This window comes from Mizuhopecten yessoensis, unplaced genomic scaffold (genome assembly GCF_002113885.1).
Source record: "Mizuhopecten yessoensis strain PY_sf001 unplaced genomic scaffold, ASM211388v2 scaffold1883, whole genome shotgun sequence".
NCBI lineage: Eukaryota > Metazoa > Mollusca > Bivalvia > Pectinida > Pectinidae > Mizuhopecten > Mizuhopecten yessoensis.
This window is the reverse complement of record NW_018404269.1, coordinates 1517671-1534245: the sequence shown is the minus strand read 5'-3', so window position 1 is coordinate 1534245 and position 16575 is coordinate 1517671. Positions and strand designations below refer to the sequence as shown.

At 36.6% G+C, this 16575-nt stretch overlaps 2 protein-coding genes across 7 annotated transcripts in view; one reads left to right on the top strand and one right to left on the bottom strand.

Moving 5' to 3' along the window:
• Nucleotides 1-5879, bottom strand: part of LOC110442415 (coiled-coil domain-containing protein 180-like) — a 71393-nt gene extending 65514 nt beyond the window's left edge. For all 6 annotated transcript variants that reach the window (XM_021486015.1, XM_021486022.1, XM_021486039.1 and 3 more), the window contains exons 1-8: nt 5614-5879; nt 4100-4299; nt 3844-3932; nt 3055-3112; nt 2879-2930; nt 2402-2506; nt 1398-1532; nt 992-1087 (exon numbers count right to left, since the gene is read on the bottom strand). In XM_021486015.1, coding sequence (XP_021341690.1) covers nt 992-1087; nt 1398-1532; nt 2402-2506; nt 2879-2930; nt 3055-3112; nt 3844-3932; nt 4100-4299; nt 5614-5685 — 807 coding nt within the window. In that variant the 5' untranslated portion in view covers nt 5686-5879. The remainder of the gene's footprint in view (nt 1-991; nt 1088-1397; nt 1533-2401; nt 2507-2878; nt 2931-3054; nt 3113-3843; nt 3933-4099; nt 4300-5613) is intronic.
• Nucleotides 5880-6167: 288 nt separating this feature from the next.
• LOC110442405 (26S proteasome non-ATPase regulatory subunit 5-like) lies at nt 6168-14706 on the top strand. The gene is made up of 8 exons (XM_021486004.1): nt 6168-6407; nt 7622-7766; nt 8234-8372; nt 8776-8879; nt 9368-9620; nt 10033-10215; nt 10642-10751; nt 12412-14706. The coding sequence occupies exons 1-8, from the start codon at nt 6235-6237 to the stop codon at nt 12805-12807; spliced, it is 1503 nt and encodes a 500-aa protein (XP_021341679.1). The 5' UTR covers nt 6168-6234; the 3' UTR covers nt 12808-14706.
• The last annotated feature ends 1869 nt before the right edge of the window (nt 14707-16575 follow it).

Here is a 16575-nt window from a genome sequence, read left to right as displayed (position 1 = left end):
TTTTTTATGGAAATTAGGCCATGAGAAATGTCACATGACTTGACGAGATCTCGCGTTACCGAAGGTATTTCCCAACGTTATGACATAGGCCGGCGAGATTTTAGTCACGTGGCATTGGAAGGCGGGGCTATCAAAAAACTAGAGTAAAACAGAGTAAGTTTGAAAAAATATGTTTTTAGTGATTGTATTAGTTGTTTGGGGCATGTTATGTATGTTCATCTTGTGCATAAAGAATAGATCTTTCGATCCATGTGCGACGTGTGTGAAAGTGACGATTTGTTTCTAAAATATCAGTTTGAACTGTGCTCCGGGCGCGGGTTGCATATTTCCCGCATATTATAGAGGGCCGGAGTTCTGACATTAATCGACGACAGACCGATATGAAAAAAGTCGATAAAACGTCAGAATAATTCAGACTAGTTAAACCTTTGGCCTACTTGTGACTACCAGTCTTGGGACCTTGTTCAACCTTTGACCTACTAGTGACTCTCGTTTATGAACCTAGTTTAACCTTTGACCTACAAGTGATGTTTAATCTAGAGATCTCTTTTAACCTTTGACCTGCTAGTGACTCCCCGTCCAGAGAACCTAAACTTTGACCTACCTGTGACTCCTGATCTATCGATCAAGGTTAACCTTTGACCTACCTGTAACTCCTGATCTATGGATCAAGGTTAACCTTTGGCCTACCTGTGATTCCTGATCTATGGATCAAGGTTAACCTTTGATCTACCTGTGACTCCTGATCTATGGATCAAGTTTAACCTTTGATCTACCTGTAACTCTCTATTTAAAGATTGAGTTTAACATGTGTCTCCTTCTCTAGAAATATAAGCTGACCTTAGAATCAGTTTTAGCCTTAGAAATAATTTGCAATCGTAACTCTAGTTCTATGAACCTAGCGTAACCTTTGACCCTTTGACTCCTACTTTGGTTGCTAACCTGTAACTCCTGATCTGGCAATAGGAACCAAGTGACACCTCTGACCTACCTGTGACTCCTGGTCAAGAAACCTATAGAGATCTGGTGGCATCATGTGGGCAATCTTCTCCAGGGTCTTGGAGTAGTTCATGAACACTTCCTTAATCTGTTCAAAAACAAATTCATTAATTTTTAACAACATTTTTAACTTCCACGGATAGCCTTACATACATAATATTCATAAGCCCCCCACCCCGTCTCTTTTAAATGTTTTTTCTCAAAACTAGAAAAAAAAATCAACTTAATTCAACAATAAGCTGAAAATTGCAATTATTATAATTAAATATAATCCTCAAAATTTCACTGGATCAAAGAAATTTTCTAATCCATGTACTTAAGTAATACTAAGTGGGAAACTGCAGTCACTGATAATTTGTCAAATAATGATGGGAAAATATAATGACAGCATAACTGACCAAATCCATACGATCATCTTCTGCCTTGGTCAGCTGTTGGTCAAGTTCCTCAATCCATTCCTGTCTAACTTTGGAGTTACCTTGAACTTCCTCCCAAAGGGCACGAAGACCATCCAGACTATAGGAGAGTATATCCTGTCAAAACATAAACAAACACATGTATATCTCCCCTCATCTATTATTTCAAAATGAGTCATATATTGGATTCATGCATAAAATCTTAATTTTCTACAATATGAAGCATAGCCTATAATGTTGCCAAACAAACTTCATTTATACAAAGTATGATCACCTTTCCCATTAATGTTTCAGACCAAATATGGTTACAATTTATGTAGTTCTTTAGGAGAAGTAGGTCTTTTGAAGGCTGAAATTCACCAATTTTCCATTACGTTATACAAACTTTTTTTCTCACATATACTTCACAGGGTGATCCCGTTGTTGCTAGGGAAAAGATAACTCTATCTTACACGGGGTAGGGAAAGACAGCTGACACGCGCTATGATGTCATAATAATTGATTGTCGATGTGACGTCATTTTATTGTTTCTGTGATGTCATACAATTGTTGTGAATGGGGAATTATCCGTCTCAACCCTAGGGCTTTGGGGTTTGCTGGAAGAATAAGATTGATGTTTATTTCGACTGGAATTTGATTATTTGTATGTATGTGAGAAAAATAATCAAACATCGGTCTGTTCCATAGACTCTGTTCCATAGACATAAATATCTCAACCCTTGTGTAAGAGTTTGGCTGGCCAGCACTCGGCAAGCCTTGTGCTGACCAGCCAAACTCTTACACTGGGGTTGAGATATCCCTGTCCACGGAACAGACCCATGTAAGATTCTATTAATCCATCATCTAGCAACTGTCATCCCTCAACTTTTTCCATTTAAACAATACTCCTCCTGAATGACTGATGAGATTTCAATGAAAGTTGCTGTGTTGTATCCTTTGGACTCTCTGAGAGATTATCATGAGACCTAAGACTGCGATTCACTTACCTCATCTGTGCTGATTTTGGCGAGGATTCTCGCTATGTCTTTGTCATTATCATGCAGTTTTTCCAGCAGAAAGTCACTGCATTCTGTGATCCGAGGCTCAAGGTTCTGGAAAACATTACAAAAAGGCCAGATAACAGAGTGAATAAAACTTGGATATAATGTAAGATGTAACAGAATCAACTGTCTATCTGGAGCAAGATTTAATCATAGACATCAGTCAGCCTGAATTTTACTTAACACATATAATGATTTAATAGTGATTCCATCATTTGATGTGAAATCAGTAAAATATCTACAATTTGACAGCATTGTAGCTGTATCATATATATTTGAGGTCCCCTTTTCTGTTTTTCTAGCTATTTTTTTATGGGGGTCCCTTGATGCACCTCCAAACTAACCCCTTTACAACACCAACATTTCTCTGGACATATGGTGGCAATACAAAAAGGTTTCACTGTATCTAAGTAGCAATCTTACATCATTGATGACACTGAGTTCCTGGTGCATGTCTTCTACTGCCTCTTCATGTCTGAAAAAAAAGTAGGGTTATTTGTATTAAAAAATTGAGAACACTTAATTAATGTGATAATCTTTCCTGTAATTGATTTAGATATTGACAACACAATTCTATTATTTTATGTAAGATAATTTACCTTTGTCTTCTACTTGAGGCAATTCTATCAATAATGTCTGATCCCTGTTTAGTCGGCACTGAAAAGAAACAAATGGAGGTTACGTATATGCTGTATGCTATGTTAGCAATTAATTACTTCACCAAAATTATTATCATTGAAAGTATAGAGGCTCTCAAAATACCACATCTGCATACATGTTTCCAAATCACAATAATACATGAAATACAATATTATGATTAAGAAATATTGAATATATTGTTAATGTTAGCAGAACTATTTTGTTTGGTGACCTGTAACTGCTGGTAGACTTTCAAGTGGGGTTATCTCCCTTGTAATGCCAATAATGGATGATGTGTCATACATCTACTGGTGCTTGTTATGTAACAATCCAACAATAGCAAGGGCAGATCACTCTTGAACAACAATCAATACCACAATAGCCAGGAGCAAGTAACTCTGTATTGTTAGCAACTGGACTAAGGGGAGATAACTTCCAATTCCAATTCTATGTCAATAGAAGGGGCACATAACCCACTAAATGAATTGTTACTAGTGACACCCATTGAATAGCTTTGAAAATCTATTACATTTGGAAAGTTTTATGATACAAAGTAAAAAATGTATAATTAACAAAAATGGTTTATTAATGCAAATTTGAATATGACATATATACAATCAATGTAATTTGTTTTGGTCAAGGCTCAGGAATGTTCATTTGTTTTGATGAACTGAAATAAACTTCTTTTTTTTATTTTATTTTTTATTTTAATAAGTAAACAATATACATTCTGTTATCACTTAACATACCAACATCCTCTGGTAAACCACTGACTTCTTTTTCAGCAGCTGTTCCATCCAATTCCCTAATTGTGGCATTCACAAATTCTGAGTACTGTCTGTGAATTAAATAAAAGGTACAAATAATGAATAAAAAAACACATTAATTTAATCAGAACAGACATTCTGTGTGTTAACAAAAAAAAATTAACGCAGCTATATATATATAGTCAGTCATGAGCGTTAAATAGATGTATCCATTTTAAGTCATCAATTTGGAACTTACTTGTGTAAAACTGGATTTTCAACATAAGGATCATTTGGAAATCCATCTGCCCATGTACGTTGTCGTTCTGTCAAAAGTCCATGTGTAACTTCATCTTTCTTAAGTCTCACTAGTGGAATGCCTACATTTGTACTCTGTCTGTCAAACGTCTTTTGTGTATCCTCTTGTTTCAGCTTTGTTAAAGTCCTAGTTAGCTGGACCTATGCAAAATTATTTTCAGAATGATTAGAAACAAATACATTTAATTGTTGTCAAATTATATTTGTATCTAAAAATCTACAGGTTTGATCATTTTGTTTGCAGTAAGCGGAATGTAACATATTACTCAAAGTGATGGATGCACTAAAAAATATGACAAGTTTATATTTAATAACAAATTGTATTGGGTTTTATTAACAATCACTTTTTAAAATGATTTATGAACTTTAGTTTATGTTTATAAGAGTATGACTTCAGCCTTTAGCTTTTCAAATTTCCTAATATTGTCAAAAAATCTTGTATTGCTGTATGATTTCATGCAAAAAACATCCTCCTAAAATAACAGATTATCATGCAGGAAAAAAAAAAAATGCAGCCGTTAAATTATAAGTGGTATAGAACATGCATATTTGAAAGTAGATACTCCAAAATATTTGCTTAAACAAACTGTACAACCTGCAATTGACAACACAGAGGGCAATAATCACAAACATAAGGGGTATCACATGGCCACATAAAGATGAATATTTTTTTTTATGATATTGCCAGTTTACAATTATATGACACAATCACCTAACATGAATAAAAAAGGAGTAAAATTCCATGCATACATTGTACAGTTTTAGGAAACCACTAAACTTGTATCATATATAATATTTTATTGCTTTCTGCAAAGACAATGGAAATCTGATATAGACATTTGTCAATGTTTGTATATCCACTAAAAATGTACAGGAGATTCAAGTTCTTTCAAATTTGTTACACTTTAGTGCCCATCATCATGATATAGCCTGTACAAATCTACCACAAACCAAGTGAGCAAAGAAATCTAAGCCTATATTCTGGAAGTAGGCAATCTATTTTCACCATATTAATACATCTTATATCTCCATTGCACCACTATAACTTAGCCAATGCATCATACAATATAACCACATCACCATTAAGGAGATCATTGCTTCAGATGTTACAGTCTTTGAGTACAGAAATATTAATAGACAGTATAACGGGAGGGAAACCTCATGCTTGTGATTGCCCTCAATTTTGATTACCATTGACCTCTTTGAGGAATATCATTGTTGCAAAATTACATATATATAATAGCTTATACACAAAATACATATTATGTATTAGCTGTTGTTATTGTTGGACTGTATTGTAGGACATTTCATTTTCCATCATGCTATACGATAGTTGTATATTATTTTTTTACTTTCGGCCTTGTGCAATTTCGTTAACTTAGAAATCGAGCGATACCTTCAAGCACATCATTAGTGCAAACATATTTAATCTGGTCTTATGGAAACGAAATATACCTGAGCATCAAACATTTGTCTGTAGACCTTGCCACTTGGCACAATTCTTACGGGTGGTGCCGTGTCTGCCATTTTTGAAATTTTGTGGCTATTGAAAATATTAAAAACACAATGTGCCTTAACTGAGATGGCCCAGTCGGGCTTATATTTCAACACTATGGATCGTTGATCATTGAAGTAGAGACATCAGTTAAAGAACGAATAATCCATATATATGGAATAACTTTCTGGTCGATGTAAACATCGACGCCATATTGCTTGGGAATCACCACAGCAACGTAAGTCAGTATATATTACAGAATAAATAGACATAAGTTTGTTACTTATAAAATAATAAATTTTAATGTTATTCAATTTTAACTTATTCATTCATAATCATAAAATAGTTTGCAAACGTAACATTGTTACTGATTTTAACATAAAATGTTATTGAACCTTTTCTATATTATTTTCTGTACATATAATTTGCTCATATAGTTCGTAAATTTACTTAACCAACCAGTGCCCGACTCAACACGAATAGTTTACGCCTTTGTTTCGTATTATACTTTAGAAGAAAGCTAGAAGGATTTGTACAAATTATTCAGGATTTGAAGCATGACATGAAAGAAACAACGAAAGATGGCAAGTGACATCGTCCGATTGCTTGGCTCTCTGTCATTATCAGACAATCCTATAGAAAAACTTGAGGAGTTAAAGACTGTGATATTTGCTATTCACCCTTCGGTACTCGCAAGTCACATTGGCAATCTTTCATTTCAGCAGTTGTTCTCATTATTGAACACAGAAAATGGGTAGGTACATAATGTGCAAAAATGAAAGTACACACATGGGGAGGGGATAGAGCAAATATATATCGGTGGGGAAAATGGGTCAATAATTAAACGTTCGGTCATGTGCGAATATGCTCCACATGGAGCCCGGCACATTTCTGGAAGAAGAAGATAATGTTGCACTCATTGACTTAATATTGATTAATGGAATCTTTCATTTCAAGTCCCCATACCGAAATCTGTCAAAATTAATTATATTTCTTTTCTTACCCTTGAGTGTCAAGCTCACTTATTGAAACCTGAACTTAATCAACAAACTCATATCTATGCATTAGCTACATTAGCATATATGTAAATTAGACAATTTGTCTTTTAATGAAAACCATAATGGGTTAAGCACGGAATATGTTTCGTTGCTTCTTTGATAATTTTATTGTAATTGTATTGAACGGCCGTTTAAATTATGAAATAACTGTGATATGAATTGCTGTTTTAGTAAGACCAACAATTGTTTTATGTACATTTATTTGCTGTGATACTACTTTGTCATTTAACTAACCAATTTTACTGACAGCTATATCTATAGGACCCTGTGGAAGATTAGCTTTGCTAAACAGGTTTTGTATCCTCAATAAATAAAGTTTATTATTATTATGCAATTAAAAAAAAAATCAAAACATCAAACATACTTTTTACATGTAAACATACTTTACAGACTCTCTTGTAATTTTCTGTGATAGGAGTTCCTCGGTTTCATAAAAAATAGAGCCAGCTTTTCATAAATTTCTCAAGTCTCAATAATTATCAGATATTTTAGTGCTTTTTAAAGTCACGTATGCGATTGATTGCAATTTTGCTTTTCATCCGTCCTCGTACATAAACAATGACATTTTCAACATCTTCTGAAAAACCATCAGTCAGATATTGAAGAATAAACTTGATGGTAATTATCAGCCTAAGATGGGGATCAGAATACTTAAGATGTAGCTGACAGAACACCCCCTTCCCCTTCCAGAAGGCTCATTAAAGGTCACAGAGTGCAAAAACCTTCAACAGACTTGCAGGTTGGTTCTGGCCAATTCTTATGCTACCCTTTACTAAGCTGACTCTCAAGGTCCTTTGGGCCCCTTGCTTCTGTTCCTGGTAGTAATAAACTAAAGAGTTATTCAGAATACAAATATATTCAACACAACCAAGAGAGTGACAGCAACCTTTTGTTTATTCCTGTATTTCAGGGACCAGTTGGAGCTGTGTTGTGATATCCTCTCTCGTCTACTGACGGCACTTGGCCCTCCAGCTGTCCTAAGCAATTTCTACACAGAACTTTCCCATGGCCTATCTCACAAAGCTATCTGTGTTCAGTGTCTCAGTCTTCAGCAGGTAAAGTAATATGTTCCTATTTTAAAGCTAAAGTCAAGATTAATGTCACAAACAGGTTTATTGAAAACTGTATTCATCAATTGTGTCATGTATTTTACTGATCTGCCTGCAAAGCATGTGTCTGAATGAGACACCAGCACTGGAATCTTTCAAACACAATATAAAATATAGGAATTAAGACAAGCCTAGTATAAGACCCAGGGGAAAATCCTGTCATTTGTTTAGTCAATATCAAAATTACGAAGGGCCATTCTATGTAAAATTCAAAGAAAATAGGAACATGGAGGGGTCAATTTCCGTTTTGAAGGGGTCAATGGCCCCATGGCCCCCTCTAGAATTATCCCTGACCTGGACCTAAGTAAGTATTAAGTAAATATAGTAACAACTATGTTCAAATGGATCCATTTAATGTTGAATATTGAATTTATGACCAGCAAATTTGTTTTAAGGTGAAAATGTGTTTATAGTTACAGCTTGTTAGTGAAGACAACCAGGCTTTGGAGGAATTGTTGAGACGAGATGATATTCTACACCAAATTATTAGACTTATTAGCTGCGACAGTGTAGATGTTTCCTCGAAGGCCATCAAGGTCATCTCCTGTCTTGGTAAGGGCATTGATTACCTATCACAGATAGACATCATCCTTGAGTATTCCATAGTACATCCATACTTGTGATAGCAAGGGTATTAAGATTATACTACATATTACCTAGGCTCTTACATTGGCATCAATGAACGTGTGGTACATCGTTTTCAAAGAACAATGTACCTCCATTTGGAGTCAAAACTAACATAATTGTTTAATGATCTACCGTTGAAGCTAAGGGGATATTCTTTCTAGCTGAGTTGGTAACAGACAACTAGATTGTTCACCAATTTGTATAAACAAATGTCAAGCTCAACCATTTTATAAATCATTCAGAAAAAAAATTCTGCAGTAAAACCTTGAGATTTCTGTTTTCATATTCGATTTATACAGACATAATGAACAGCTGTATTTTGTTGAAGGTCAGAGTGCCATGGGCCTAACTGCCCTGTATACCACCACACTGCTACAGACTCTACAGCAGGTGATGGACAGCAATGAGACTGTCCGCTTCAGGGTCTACGAGGTGAGTGGTGCATCACACTCATCAGTTTATTTCTGATGCTCTTTGATTAATCTGCAGACTGAATGTGTAAAACATGTTTCTGTCCTCTTCCCATTATGCAAAGATGTACTGTCATCCACATGGGTTTATTCATCTGGTCAAAATGTTGTTTGGGGAAGTAATAAAGATTTAAAGTGTAAAATCATGGTTGGGGCAAGGTTATTTTTGTATGATCTTGAGGAACGAATGAACCCAAATTTTTCTGTAATCCAAGTCTGTCACAATTCATTTTCCTTGTCAATTCCTTAGCTCTATAGTGCTAAAATTTTCATGAATTCTACTTTTTGAGATAAAAATGCTCTGACTTTAATTGGGTTCCCTCGGTCATACAGTATTCAAACTTTACACAGATTAATTAACAAACAAGAATTCTGGGATTTTTTTTTTTCAAACTTGAAGTCACCTTTACTTCAGATAAAATAAATTGATGTATTGTCTTGTTTTGCCAGCTCCTGGTGAAGATACGTCAGATGTCGGTTGTGTCCCTGGAGTACACATACGAGAGTGGCATGCTTCAACAGCTGCTAAACGAGGTGCACAAAGACGACATCCTACTCCAGCTAAACTGTATAGAGCTGTTGTCTGACCTAGCCCTGTCCGAACACTGCCTCGTCTTCCTCGACCAGCAGGGAATCATCAGCAAACTAGACAACATGATAGCCTCTGTAGAATCAGACCCAATGGCTGGTCTTCTACTCCCAGGTAATATCCTTAACAACGGCTTTGTCTTCATGGTTTCAAAGGTGTCATTGCCTTTTCAATGGGAGAAATATCATGACATTTATAATATCAATTAAAAGACTTTGCATTATAAATCTGAAAATCCTGTCCAGTTACCATTCATATTGAGTGTTCCGATTTTCATTTATAAAAAAAGTGCCGTTCATTTGTTGTTTCTATTGTTTATTAATCTATCGTGATGGCTCATAAGACTGCATGGAAATACTAATGACACATGATTAAATTCCATACTAATTTACCAAGTGAGCGCAAAAATAGTCTGAATTGCCAAGCTGAGCAAGGGTTTATGGCCATATCTTATCAGCAATCTGTTCGTTTCCGTGAAACCGCTTTGTTGGTATTTATATGATAATGAGGTATCTGCTATTTCCAGGTCTCATCAAGTTCTTTGGAGGCATGGCCAGGTTCCACCCAAAGGAAGTTTGTTCGGAAAAAAGTGTTTTTATGAACACTGTGCTAGACAATACCAGTAACTCAGCAATGGCAAGCATGGCTATCCAGACTGTGGGCTTCATTGGTAGTACACCCGAGGGCAAGGTGGCCCTCGACAAGTGGGGTGAGTTCTAATATGTACCCTTTTACATTTGATAAGCCTTGGACCTATTTCTTATAAAAGTGTTTAAATGAGAACTGGGCACATCCCCAAATGTGAGGCTTGATACTGTCAAATCTGTTTGAAAGTGGTTTCTTATAGCAGGTGGTCTCTTATAGCAGGTGGTCTCTTAATACAGATTTGTTTTACATGAAAATAACTGCAATGAGAATTTACCAAAGTGGTCTCATAACACATATGGTCTCTAAACTGAGGTGGTCACTTCAACAGATTTGACTGTATATGCAGAAATTGCTTCTTTCCAATTTCATAAGTAAAAATGAAAAGTTTTTCACAATTTTGTTCTCTTTCATTATAAATCCTCATTAACATTCCTGTAAACTCTTTATATAAAAGTTGTTACTGTATGTGTTGGTGTGATGTTTGTAGGTGGGAAGCTGTCAGCCTCTGTATCTGATATTGCAGCTGTGCTCAGGAGTGGCACAACAGAACTCAAGATCAATGCCTTACAGGCAGTGGAGAGACTGCTAACATTGAAGGTATGTGTGTCAGTTAGTGATAAACAGGAGGTGTGAAGGATGTTTCAAATAAAAAACAATTAAGAACCTTATTATATTACCTGTAATGAATTCTATTTTAAGTCAAATATGAAGCAAAAATTTAAACAGGCACATTCAAATAAAGAAAATGTGTAGTTGGGCTTCTTTTGCAAAATTTGAACCTCATGTATCTAGGGGTATACTGGAATCAGGGTGTCCCTCTGCCTGTGAACAGAAATCTTATCCGACACACCGCTGCTTGCCATCTTAACCAACTTTTATGAAACATTGTATAAATGATCGGTAGGTAAGGTAATTATGCACTTATGATTTATTTTTGATTTGGCAATCGTTTTGAAGCTATGCCCCTATTACAATGTGTGTTTATATTTTTTCCAAAATACTACTACATGTACTTACCTTCCTGATGATATCAATGAAACTTGGTACATGTGATTAGTACCTTAGGTAGTTCTACGATTCCAATTTTTACTTTTTAGGTCACCTGAGACGAAATCTCAAGTGACCTATTGCGATCGCCTTTTGTCCGGCGGCGCCTGGCTTCCGTCCGTAAACAATTTATATTTTCGACTTCTTCTCCAAAACCCCTGAACCAATTTCAATGAACTTTTGCAGAAACCTTCCATGGCCAAAGGTCAACTAAAATTGAGAATTACATGGTCCTCAGCCCCCAGGGGTGGGGCCAAAAAGAGTAAAATTGACTAAAATTTCAAAAATCTTCTTCTCAAGATCCACATATGGTAGACTCAAATACTCTTCATAGATAGAAGGGTCTTAAGGTGCTTTACTGAAATTGTGAATTTCTTGACCCTGGGGTCTCACGTTTCCCCCTGGGGAGGGGGTAAACTTTACTATAGTTTATATAGGGAAATCACATTTTGGACCAACATTTGTTTAATTGCCATTGGAAGTAATTCAATTTAGGTTAGCATTATCAGTATTGGGTAGCAGTTTGATAGTATGCACATATCAGCCCTGACTGACCCCCGGGGCTGATGGGTGGGTCCAAAAAGGGTCGAATTGACTGAAATTTCAAAAATCTTCTTCTCAAGGCCCGGATATGGTAGAATCAAAATTTGTTATGGTTTATAATTGCAAATGATACTTTCAATATTACATGTTGATAACTTGATTGGAATTATAACCCTAAACATTTTGAGCCTTCCCTACCCCCAAGGGCTGTAGGGTGGGGCCCAATGGAGTCTGTACATGTGTGCTAAAAAAATAAATCTTCATTTTCCTTGTTTAGAATCAGAGGTGCTAGTTTTAAATACTTTTCAGTCTTAAATCTGCATGCTAGATATTGAATAAGGTGGTTTTATTGTTTTTTGTCACTTTGAATAATATTTCTGTTCATTTTAAAAACAAATATCAACTCTCTGTATAAATATATCAGGTGACCGTTAAGGCCCATGGGCCTCTTGTTTATTATTATTATTGGAGTTAAACATATATATACTTCTGGTTCCTGTCTTTCTTTTCTTCCTTAAAAAATCCTCCATACGATGTAAGTTTCCCTTGATACATCCCTTAAACTTTTTATATTGCCAAAATGCTTTTCGACATATAGTGGCAGTGTAACAAAATTTTACTCCATGTATGTTGTGTTCCTTATATGTCCTGTTGTGTACTGTAATAGGTGGAGGACCAGACGACAGAGTTACTGGCCCTGACAGAAAAGTGGTTTAACCTTCTGGGTCGTGAACCTTTGAGGACAATACTGGAGATCACCCAGCAGCCATTCACAGATCTCCGTTGTGTAGCCTACCAGGTTTTTGTTGCCATGGCGACACAACAGTGGGCCCAGGAGTGTATGAACAAGTTCCCAGGTCTAACAGAGTTTCTGTTGGACAGACTGACAGAGTCCACAAAGGAGGGCAAGGACGCCAAACATGCACTGGTCAAAACGCTTGCTGAATCACCATTCGCTGCAAACAGTTTTGGAAATCCTTTTTATGTGAAATTAAAAGCCTATTGTGTTCAAGGACCATACTTTTTACGGGCTCAGGCCGAAGTTGCAATGGAGGGAGAATAGCTTTCTTTAGGTCCTTCACAGTTTATTATGATATATACACATTGTTACCTGGTTAGGGTAGTTTTATTAATGGATGACCTACACAAGGACTACAAACAACATCATAAACATTTCAACACTGAATCTTTTCCCGGATTGATTTATTACATGTACATGTATATTACTGTATTCATATTCATTTCAGTGCTATTATCATTTTAGCACCTTTTACATTATATCTGGTGTGCTAAGTTTTGTACAGTGCTAAAAAAAGTTATATACATTGCAGGTATTTTCTGAAGATTTTAAATTCGTGAAGTATATAAGTGAAAGAGTTGGTGCACTATTTTATGATTGTGCTAATAGATCTTGAGTGCTCTAATATGACCGCTTTAATACTGTATATTGGGAAAGTTTTGCTGCAGTTTTCGCCCATGGTAATTAGGGCGAATTTTTATTACAGCGAACATTAGTTAACAACATCATGTGCATAGTAATTCAATGTGACAGCAAAATTAACAACCGGCGAAGGGCGAAAGTTTTGCTGGGCGAAAATTTCCCAGTATGGAGGTTTATTAGGTATGTTAACAGTATAATGATTTAGGAAATCAGTAGCCACCATTGTCACTAGTGTTCCAGGGATCAGGAAGTTCCATGAGGATATGTCTACCCTATGCTGTGTACGTAGGTAGGTCAGTACAGTTACACTTCCATTATTACGCAATGTCATTTCTTCATTAGTTTTATAGCATGAGTCACCCAAGCAGATAGTGCTACATCAGATAAAGTCATTACCAGGGAGTACTGTTAAATACTACATGTAGTGTCTTCATTTTGAGGAATATTCTTTTCATGAATATTCTTCAAAAGACTTAAGTTATGAGGAATGGAATTCACATAGGACCACAAACAGCTGCTGTCCATATAGCCATAATATCTTTTAATTTTTGATCTTCTGCATTGGCGAATTAATGCAAAAATGTAATTTTGGCATATGTCCATCAATGACAGGTGGTATTATGGTACATGTATACCCTACACTGTGTCATCGCTCTTCTGCATATATTAATAGACATCTGCGGATGAAACTTGATGAAATTATTCCATACAAATACTTTGCTTTAACAAGTTCCTTTGTTCAATTTGATTCCAAAGTTTGTCTAGGGCATAGCTTCCTTAATATTTTACCTGCATTCTTCAAGTTTGCTATACTTATACACTAAGAGTTCCCTGTGAAAATGTATCAAAAATCTATATGATTTGAATGCAATGTCATTTGATGTTGATCAATTTTGTTACTTTTATCTTCAGTAACATGTGTAACAGGAAAGGGAGCAGGGAAAATGGAAATTCCCTCTAGCTGGAAGGTGACTGTAATCCTATGTACAATTAAATCTGCCACACTTCTCTAAACTTGTTTGCCCTCGAACACCATAACAACCCAGGTTCTAACTCCCTATCACCTCAGGGAGGCCACGTACACCATTTGTAACAAGAGAGTACCGGTAGTGTGCTTCCACTGGGGATCAAACCCAATACCCCTAACTTACCAGTCTGCTGCTCTACCAATTCAGCTAATAAATTCCCTCTAGCTCAAAACTAGAAGGCGAACATAATCCTATGTACAATTAAAATCAGTCATGCATACTTGTCCTTTGAAAACATAATAAACAGACAATTCCTTGTTTTTCCCTGATAAATGACAATTTAATTTTAACTCAGTGGATGAATACTTTTATATTTTTGTTTATGCTTCACTCTCAAATTATTTTTCCTACTGTATGCAGTATGTAAATGGTATTTATCAAAACAAAAGGTGAAAAAGAAGTGGTGACTAGACTATTCTATTAGTATGAAACTATGAGACATGTTTGAGATAGAGACATTGTGTATTGATTCTTAAATAAAGGTAATACATTTTGTGAAGTCTTTTTTTTATTTTTCCATTTTCATGATCCACGTTTGCTTTTCAAAGTTGGATTATTTCTACACTTTACAGTACATCAAAAGAAAGCTGACTAGCTTGTCACACCATTAGATTGATTGTATAACTACAAGCCAAACAGCATCTCTCACATAATACAATTATGATGAATGTTATATGTTAAGTATATTATTCAGAAAGTATTAAAGTCATTGGTCAGCCACACAGACTGCCAGGACCATGAAGATCCCAAAGTAATAACTTTTTAATTGTTATCGGGAGTCTCTGAAATAGGACAAAAACATTCAGATTACAGAGGGTAATCCTCTACATCTATGAAGGTGGTCCTCTTCATCTATGAGCATGATCCTCATTGACTGAGGCAGCTGATCTTCTTTGATTGTCTGTGAGGGTGATCCTCTTTGATTGACTGTGAGGGTGATCCTCTCTGATTGTAAGGGTGATCCTCTCTGATTGTGAGGGTGATCCTCTCTGATTGACTGTGAGGTTAATCCTCTCTGATTGACTGAGTGTGATCCCCTTTGATTGACAGTGAGGGTAATCCTCTCTGATTGAGTGTTAGGGTGATCCTCTCTGATTGTCTGTGAGGACTGAGGGTGATCCTCTCTGATTATCTGTGAGGATGATCTGCTCTAATTGACTGAGTGTGACCCTCTTTGATTGACTGTGAGGGTGATCCTCTCTGAATGTCTGTGAGGATGATCCTCTCTGATTGACTGAGTTTGACCCTCTTTGATTGACTGTGAGGGTGATCCTCTCTGATTGACTGTGAGGGTGATCCTCTCTGATTGTCTGTGAGGTGATCCTCTCTGATTGTCTTTGAGGGTGATCCTCTCTGATTGACTGAGGGTGATCCTCTTTGATTGTTTGTGAGTGTGATCCTCTTTACCTGTGAGCATGATCCTCATTGACTGTGAGGCAGCATATCTTCTTTGATTGTTTGTGAGTGCGAGCCTCTTTGATTGACTGTGAGGGTGAATCCCTCTCTGATTATCTGTGAGGGTGATCCTCTTTGGTTGACTGTAAGGGTGAATCCCTCTCTGATTGAGTGTGAGGGTGAATCCCTCTCTGACTGTGAGGGTGAATCCCTGTCTGATTGACTGTGAGGGTGAATCCCTCTCTGATTGACTTAAGGGTGAATCCCTCTCTTATTGACTGAGGGTGAATCCCTCTCTGATTTACTGTGAGGGTGAATCCCTCTCTGATTGCCTGAGGGTGAATCCCTCTCTGATTGACTTAAGGATGAATCCCTCTCTGATTGACTGAGGGGGAATCCCTCTCTGATTGACTGTGAGGGTGAATCCCTCTCTGATTGACTGTGAGGGTGAATCCTTCTCTGATTGACTTAAGGGTGAATCCCTCTCTGATTGACTGTGAGGGTGAATCCCTCTCTGATTGACTGAGGGTGATCCTCTTTGATTGTTTGTGAGGGTGACCCTCTTTGATTGACTGTGAGGATGAATCCTCTTTGATTGTGAGTGTAATCCTCTTTACATGTGAGCATGATCCTCATTGACTGTGAAGTTGAATCCCTCTCTGATTATCTGTGAGGGTGACCCATTTTGATTGACTGTGAGGGTGAATCCTCTTTGATTGTGAGTGTGATCCTCTTTGATTGTATGTGAGTGTAACCCTCTTTAATTGTCTGTAAGTGTGATCCTCTCTGATTGTGAGTGTAACCCTCTTTAATTATCTGTGAGTGTGATCCTCTTTGCCTGTGAGTGTGATCCTCTTTGATTATCTGTGAGTGTGATCCTCTCTGATTGTTAGTGAGTGTAACCCTCTTTAATTATCTGTGAGTGTGATCCTCTTTGCCTGTGATAGTGATCCTCTATGATTATCTG

Coding starts and splice junctions, on each gene's coding strand:
- LOC110442405 (XM_021486004.1), top strand. CDS start 6,235: ATGGCAAGTGACATCGTCCGATTGCTTGGCTCTCTGTCATTATCAGAC. Junction 8,880..9,367: donor TCCGCTTCAGGGTCTACGAG/GTGAGTGGTGCA, acceptor TTGTTTTGCCAG/CTCCTGGTGAAGATACGTCA. Junction 10,216..10,641: donor GGTGGCCCTCGACAAGTGGG/GTGAGTTCTAAT, acceptor TGATGTTTGTAG/GTGGGAAGCTGTCAGCCTCT.